The 8290-nt window shown below is 29.9% G+C and overlaps 1 protein-coding gene across 1 annotated transcript; it reads right to left on the bottom strand.

Annotated features, from left to right (window-relative positions):
- Window positions 1-221: 221 nt before the first annotated feature.
- LOC114193164 (uncharacterized) lies at window positions 222-6056 on the bottom strand. Its single transcript, XM_028082875.2, has 5 exons — window positions 5904-6056; window positions 2653-4654; window positions 2301-2541; window positions 1228-1307; window positions 222-609 (listed from the first exon to the last, which is right to left on the bottom strand). The coding sequence occupies exons 2-5, from the start codon at window positions 4612-4614 to the stop codon at window positions 538-540; spliced, it is 2355 nt and encodes a 784-aa protein (XP_027938676.2). The 5' UTR covers window positions 4615-4654; window positions 5904-6056; the 3' UTR covers window positions 222-537.
- Between the last annotated feature and the right edge of the window lie 2234 nt (window positions 6057-8290).

Raw genomic sequence — 8290 nt, 5'->3', positions numbered from 1 at the left:
AAATATAATAATTTTAGAACTTGAATGCACTTGTAACAACAAAAAGAATATGTCAATTTAATATGTGTAAAAAAAAGGAAAGTTTGTGTATGTGCTGGATAAAACTTCAAATGGTAATATAATTTACACAACACTCTAAAATATGAAACTGACTGAATTTTCATTCTCTGGCTACAAAGGTTGATCCTAAGGGGTTCCATTAACTTCATGTTGACAAGATATTTCAGAAACAGAGACATGCATAATATCTTTGCATATGAGCTCAAGATGAAGTAGCTGAGGAACATATAATATCATGTTCTGAATGATGCAATTACAATATAGACAAAAAGAGAACCACCATGGTATACCAAATAATAGACAAAGCTTCTAAGAAGTTCATTTTTCCTTATAGAACACAAATGAGAACTACAACTTATCAATCTTTCTTTCACCAAGTAGGTGAAAGTTCCAAGATAAAGTTAACTATAAACATATATAGAGACTTTGTTGGGTAACTCTTCCTTTCAAATCTTGGAAAAAACAAAGATTCCCTTCTCACATTTTGCTTAAAATTTCCAAGCATAAGTTGTCATCCCAGGGCTTAAATATCCCTTGGTGGGTCAAATTCTGCAAAAGAAATGATAAACAATGAACGACAAGATAACAATTATATTCAATTCACACAAGTTGGAAAAAGATATATATGCACAAGAACTCACAGTCACCAATGTGTTAAAAGTTGTAAATATGTAAGAAATTAAGAAATAATAAAAGAAATGATCCTATGAATTTTCTTTTTGAGAAAAAATTTCAATGAAAATAGTTACCACAATGTTATTTCTATTTTTTCCCCTTCAAATAAAACAATCTACAGTATTTGTCATCTTCTTTATCATTCTAAATTTAAACTTGTCATTGTTAATAAATATTATTGTGTATATTTGAAACATAGACCCAAGTATTAGGACACTTTTCTCTTTGATTTTGTGTACTTTGAATGTTAAAAATCTATAAAATGGGTTATTTCTAGTTTTTAGTGTAATAATATTAATGTTATCATATATCTTACTAAACTTGTTAATAACTAGTACCAGTTCAACCACGGTTCAACTATATTTTACTAATCAAACATTAAACCAATTTGAATCAAGGTTAAGAACAGGGTTCATTTCATTCTCATCTCAATAACTCAAGTTAAAAATCGCTTCAACAGGAAATTGTGTAAACGTGAATCTATTAACTTACTTGCAACCAGAAAATAAATCCGCGCAGGATAAATAAAACCATTTCTGGTTTTCTGAACTTAGTCATTGCTTTAGCTATTTCTGCACAATAATGAAACAAATATTTGACACACAATGGCATTAGATTAGGCAAAGAATGTTGTAAAATGAAAATAGAAGCACCTAACTGTCCAAAAGAAGCAGAAGCAACCTAACAACTGGCACAAACGATAGATTTTCATAAATTCAGACCGGTATTGAATAACCTAACCCAAAAACTCAGATGATTAAACAACAATAATCAGTCACAAGAATGAATTATTGGCACATTGGTCTACCCTCAGTAGATTAAATCAAAGGTCCCCTACCATTATATGTTGAGATTTAGTTCATTCGCTCATGAGCAAATTACAACATTATATTATTCATTTCTGTGGTTCTATATTATTTTCATCGCCAATGTTGATTTGGAATAAGTTCAATTTGAGCAAAACTTTTTATAAGCTCAATTTAGCCTATTCCAGTAAGCTTAAGAATAAGTTTTCATTTGAAAAGAGATTTTGAACAAGCAGTTAAAGAGCCTCCTTTAAATCCAAGCACACCCTCAAACACCTTTATTAAATTTTTGGTTTTACATAGACACCCCTGTTTACATTTTAAGCAGATGCAAAAACCATCTCAGTTTTCATTTGGAAAGAGATTTTGAACAAGCAGTTAAAGAGCCTCCTATAAATCCAAGCACACCCTCAAACACCTTTATTAGATTTTTGGTTTTACATAGACACCCCTGTTTACATTTTAAGCAGATGCAAAAACCATCTCAGTTGTAGGTTTACATTTTAAGCAGATGAAAACTACCATCTTAGTGTGTAAAAAATGCACAAAATGTTGCTTATTTGTAGGTGTTCTTTGTGACCTCATTCAAATAATCCAACCATGTAACAAGAGATGCTTAATGTTGGAAGATAACAACAAATAGAAACCACTGAACCTGACTCTTGACCGGCTCAGTTAGGATTTAACTTCACATTAACAATTTATAAGTTAAAAAGATCTTCGAAAATGTCAAAAAAGTTGAGAAAATACTGGACCTACCAGGATACAACTCAAGATACGATTTGTTAACACCCTTAGTGCAATAAGATTTGACCACCCCTTGACGTGTTTCAATATGACGCTCTGTTTTCCTCTTCTGATTTACTTCAAGCAGAAGTCTATCATGTTCTTCTTTGTCATAAGGCCTTTGAAGGTCATTCATAAGTCTTTTCCTAAACTGAGAATGATCGTAAGCAGATAATTGCCAGTTGTCTTTGAGGTTCACTTCAGTTCCAAACCACTGCACACAGACATTTCAAAGTAAAAAAATATTTATTTACTTCAATATGCAAGTTTGTGAACCATGATTATGAAATATACAGTAACATTTTGCAAAGTTAAAGACACTCACAGACAAATCATATGTTTTCGAAGAAACAAATGGAGAGTTCTCATGAATTTGATCAGGTTCTAGAAGGATAACATCAGGTTCAGAAGAATTACTGTCATCATCCACATTAACTGAATTTGAGATATTCCTCTCAGGCATATGTGTATGTAAGGTATTTCTCTCAGGCATGTCTGTTTTGAAGGTATTCCAGTCCAGCATGCCTGACTCTAAGGTTTTCCTCACATGCATGTCTGTCTCTATGGCATTCCACTTAGGCATATCAGTCTGTGATGTATTCCTCTTAGGCATGTCTGTCTTTGAGGTTTTCTTCTTAGGCATGTTTGTCTTTGTGATATTCCTCTTAGGCATGTCTGTCTCTGAGGTATTCCTCTTAGGCATGTCTGTCTCTATGGTATTCCACTTAGGCATGTCTGTCTCTAAGGTATTTCTTCGAGGCATGTTTGTCTTTAAGCTGTTCTTCTCAGGCATGTTTGTCTTTGAAGTATTCCTCTTAGGCATGTCTGCCTTTGTGGTATTCCTCTTAGACATGTCTGTATATGAGGTATTCCTTTTACGCATGTCTGTCTCTGTGGTATTCCACTTAGGCATGTCTGTCTCTGTGGTATTCCACTGAGGCATGTCTGTCTTTAAGGTGTTCTTCTCAGGCATGTCTGTCTTTGTGGTATTCCTCTTGGGCATGTCTGTCTGTGTGGTATTCCTCTTAGGCATGTCTATCTTTGAGGTGTTCTTCTCAGGCATGTCTGGCTTTGTGGTATTCCTCTCAGGCATGTCTGTCTTTGAGTTATTCCTTTCAGCCATACACTCAACCTCATCATCAAAAATACTTAGAGAATTCAGATATTGTAGGTAATCTTCATCGCCTTCATTCATCTCATGATCAGACACTTGTGAATTTCCCATGACACTTGAAGTCTTTCTTATTAATTCACTAGGTACATAGTCATCAATACAAGAATTCAGGAATATCTGGTAATCTTCATCCACAACATCTAGTTCCGTATTACTGTGGCAATTGTTCTCGGGCACGACTGAAACATCTTCATATGGCCTTTTCTTACTAAGTCCTCTTCCAGCCTCCAAATTCTGCTGAGATTTCATTATGACCCTTGTCTGTTTTCTCACTAAATCACTCCCTCTATTTCCAGACTCACAAGTTTGTTTTGGACCATTCATCATCTCATTGTGACAAATGTTTTGGGGCAGACCCCAAACATATTCATGTGGTCGTTTCTTGCTATGTCCTCTTTTAGCCTCCAAATTCTGACAAGATTTCAATGAGCAACTTGTTTGTTTTTGCAGTGAATCACTCCCTTTATATGCTGCATTTCCAGTCTCATAGCTTTGTTTTGAACCCTTCATCTCAGTGTAGAAATTGTTCCCGGGCACATCAGAAACATCTTCACTTGGCCTTTTCTTACTAAGTCTTCTTTTACCCCCCAAATTCAGCTGAGATTTTATTGGGCCACTTGACGGTTTTCTCACTGAACCACTTCCTTTATTTCCATTTTTTCTTGTTTCATACCTTTGTTTTGAACCATTCATCATCCCAGTGTCTAACTTGGGATCGTTATGAAACCTTTCTTCCCCCAAAAACATCATATACTGAGGATCATAATGGACGCTGTCGTAGCCAATATTAATGTCATTATCAGGATCATCAGCGTTATCGCCACTGACAACATCAATATCTTCATAATTATATGTAACCAAAAACAATTTGTAATCTTCATCCATTTCATCCTCTGACATAGGACCCTCTTGTATTGACAAAAACGACACATTTCCACAATTATTTATGGTTGATCTTGTACCACTATCATGGTGATTGTGCTTTTCACGTATATTTGAAAGTTCCCGTCTCTTCCATCGTCTTTCTAACCTAAAATCTCCAGAATCAGGAACTATCTGGTTCTCACTACTCTCATAATCATCCAGATCAATCGTAGCAGGGTTCATTTTCATTTAACAAGAACAGTGTCCTCCTTTGAGACTGAAATACTTACTGAAAACAGAAAAAAGAAAACAGTTCATTAGTTATGGTCGAAATAGCTACCTTGAGGAAAAGATTATGGCGAAATACTTATATAAAAGTACATAATTTTCTAATGGAGAACATGTTTAACAATGCTTATTGGAAACAAAATGCAATCCAAACAAAAGATACAGTAACTCATTAACTATATCAATAGATAACAATAGATCCATTTGTTATAATACAAATATCAATAGATAATACAGATACAAATAACAATACTGATTATAATACACACTACACAGTAATAGGAGCTTAATCAAATCCACCAATAGGCATTTAAGCTGAATTGAATGTAACAATAACAAAGTGAACAACGGCCAAATATATCTTTCACCTACTATTCTATTTTGGAAAGGGGCAAGAGAGTTTCTTAAATCAAAACCAGACTAAGTTCAAGTAGTTATCTAATGACATTCCAAAGCTTCACAGCTAAATATAAGAAAGAAACAATAACATTCATACCAGTTCTGGTCATGTTATCTTCAACATAAAGAAGATTTTACAATAAATGACAAAAGGTGAAATAGTATAACACTTCAAACCAGTATATCAACACAAAACAAAGGCAAGATTTGACAACATAGCAACACCAACCAGCAAATGATGGCATGATAGTAAAAGCTTACAAAGAACTGATTTAATATTCATTGAATAATGAATACCCAGATGAATAATAGTTTTCATTTGCAAAACACATTAGAAACTTTCAATCGAAAGATCAAACATTCACAAAAGCCAATCACGATAATTCTTACATCTATTACTTATAGCCTAAATAAACGATTCACTATCCTAAGTAAACTCATTTCCTCATTGTTCAAAACAATGTTTTGGTTCCTATAGCTATAGTTTCATCATTATTAAGCCCACTGCATGCAATCCTTCAATGTCACATTCATGGCATTTTCTCATAACCCTATCTTCTACAAAAATTAAAAACAAAAAATCGACCTTACAAACAGCATTAACAAACACTCCACAATGAACGCTGATGCATTACAAAGCAAATTAAGAGCATAAAAAGAAAATAAGATGAAGGCATTCAGCAAATCCTTCAAAACAAGATTACACTTCGTCAAAAAGAAAAAAAAAAAAAAAAAACACCCACATTCCTAAACATCATTTTCAAGCTTACTAGAAGAGTGTGAACAAATGTGAAACGCAAATTGATGGTGAAATAAAATGATAAAAATAAAACAAAAGGAAAACCTTAGACCTTAGAAGGGAGTGAGAGAGGGAGAGTGAGGGTGAGATGCTGTAACATACAAGTTCCCACACACAGATCCAATACCTCTCTTTCTCTTTCCCAATAGAGTTATGTTTCCAAACCTTAGAATAAAGTATTCTGAGAACATTAACACTTGTATTGTACCTGATAATTCCACTAAATATTTTTATCAAATGTAGTTTTGATGATTAATAGTTATAGTTATTTCTATTATAAAGAGAAATATTTATTTTTATAACTATTTATATTTATAACTGTTTGTGTATATATTTTGCTGATAATTTTTTTAATGTAAATAATTTTATTATTTTCAATTTAGAACTATGTTTTCAAATTTACTAATTATTTAGAAGAATTACCTACTTAATAAAATTATAAAAATGATTCATTTTATATTTATTTTGTTACTTTTATACCTATTTATAAATCTAATAATAAAAAAACATTTTTACTTTTTATTATCATGAAAATATACACACATACACTACAATACATACGCTTTTCATTAGTTATAACCAAATATATTAGATATTTGATTTGATATAATACCATTTAAAAAAATGTGTATTACATATAATATAATATTTTGCTGAGACAGATTTATTTTATCGTTATTGTGAAATAATACTATTCTTTTTTATTCTTGTTATTTTCAAGACAGGTTTAATGGATTTCTTATAAGATAAAAAAGGAATAATCTTTTATCAATTTAAATTTAAATTTTTAATTTCTGATCCATAAATTTTAATAAATTTATTTTTTTTAAAATGAAGAATTTGGATTTAATTCTTAGTTTTATACGGTTTATGTATGATAAAAAAAAACTATATATAATATTTTAAACTAATCATTTTAATATTTATACATTACGTAATATATTTTAACTGCTTTTTCTATTGTATTTAATTTAAACATTTTGATCCTTTCATAAAAAAAAATATTTTTTGTCTAATAAAATGTGTAACTTATATATTCAAAGTTAATTAAAAATTATATATTTTTTCCAAAGAAAATATTATTTTAATAATAAAGAAAAAAAAAAGCAAATGCACGTGGTCACAGTTATCTTAATTAGATACATTGAAATAAAGATTAAATTTTATTCAAATAAACTAAATAAATATACGATCAGAAGTATACACTTTTTAAAATTTGAGAACCAAATGAAGGTTCTTAAGGAGAATCAATATTACAATTTGGTATAATATATTTTTATCATGTCAAATACTGCAGTTCATTTAAAAATAAATACTTCTTTTATTTGATTAAATTAATTTTGTTCATATTTGTTTTCATATTGTTGAACATTTTTTTTTACAGAAATATTCTTGAAGCCTATGTATATTTTGTTACAGCGATTTTACACGTTTTTTTTACCTGTAACAATTCAAGATTACTATATATTATAAGTTCACACTAGTGATGATACCAATTAATTTTGAAAAGATTAGAGAATAATTTGGTCTTTTGTAAAAGAAGAAAATTGATGAAAGAGAGTCAAGAATATAGTAGGTGGCGAATGAAATTTTTTTTTTCTGAATTTCTGTTTCTGTTTCTTTTTTATGTGCATTCAAAATAATATAGTAAAACAACTTTTTAATATAATTTAATATATTAAAATTAGTACATTTTGAAAATATAAGAAAATAATTAACACTAAAAGTCTAATAAAAAATGTGGTAAACAATTTTAAATTATTGATCAAATTATTGAATTAACGAGGGTAATCAGATTGATGAGTCTTTACTTAAATCACTTAATATGGTATATATTAAAAGAATATCTAAAACTCATATAACATATTTTAATTGATTTTCATATTTTAAATTTAAATTATATTATTATTATTATAAATTACTTATGTTTCAAGTAACGAATAAAATTATACCATTTAACTTGTTCTAGCGTGATAAATTTTCTAATATTTAAAATATCAAGTAAACAATTAAAGTTCACAAAATAATAAGTAATACTTTTTCAATAAAGAAACAAGAAAATGGTTCAACCAAATTGGTCCAAGTCATCCCTTTTAAATAAAAGTGGGGAGACCAATTTGAATTAATATGCCTCATAATCAATTCATCTTGTTCTCAGGTGATTGACTAATCCAATTCAAATTCCAAAACAATTACATTGAAATCAAAGTTTGTTGATGAAATTAATAGAAATTTATCAAAGTTAAGTTGAATAGGTTCTTCTTCTTCTTTTAATTTTTACTGGGGTAAACAATGTTTAGATATCAGAAGAATATTTGTAATGTAAAAAGTTATAAATGTTAGTTTTATTTTTAATTTTACTCACTTTAAACATCTCAGTATTTATGCATTATATAAAAAGATATTTTACCTGTGCTACTGTTTTCAATTTAAATAATT

This window comes from Vigna unguiculata, chromosome 8 (genome assembly GCF_037176805.1).
Source record: "Vigna unguiculata cultivar grain cowpea cultivar isolate G323 ecotype 2 chromosome 8, ASM3717680v1, whole genome shotgun sequence".
Lineage (NCBI taxonomy): Eukaryota > Viridiplantae > Streptophyta > Magnoliopsida > Fabales > Fabaceae > Vigna > Vigna unguiculata.
The sequence above is the reverse complement of the archived record's forward strand: the minus strand, read 5'-3'. Positions and strand labels throughout refer to the sequence as shown.

Excerpts from the sequence above, each read along its gene's own strand:
- LOC114193164 (XM_028082875.2), bottom strand. The coding sequence starts at position 4,614 with ATGAAAATGAACCCTGCTACGATTGATCTGGATGATTATGAGAGTAGT. Across the intron at positions 2,542-2,652 it reads CGAAAACATATGATTTGTCT|TGGTTTGGAACTGAAGTGAA; the intron begins GTGAGTGTCTTT and ends GTCTGTGTGCAG. Across the intron at positions 610-1,227 it reads GATTTATTTTCTGGTTGCAA|AATTTGACCCACCAAGGGAT; the intron begins GTAAGTTAATAG and ends TTTCTTTTGCAG.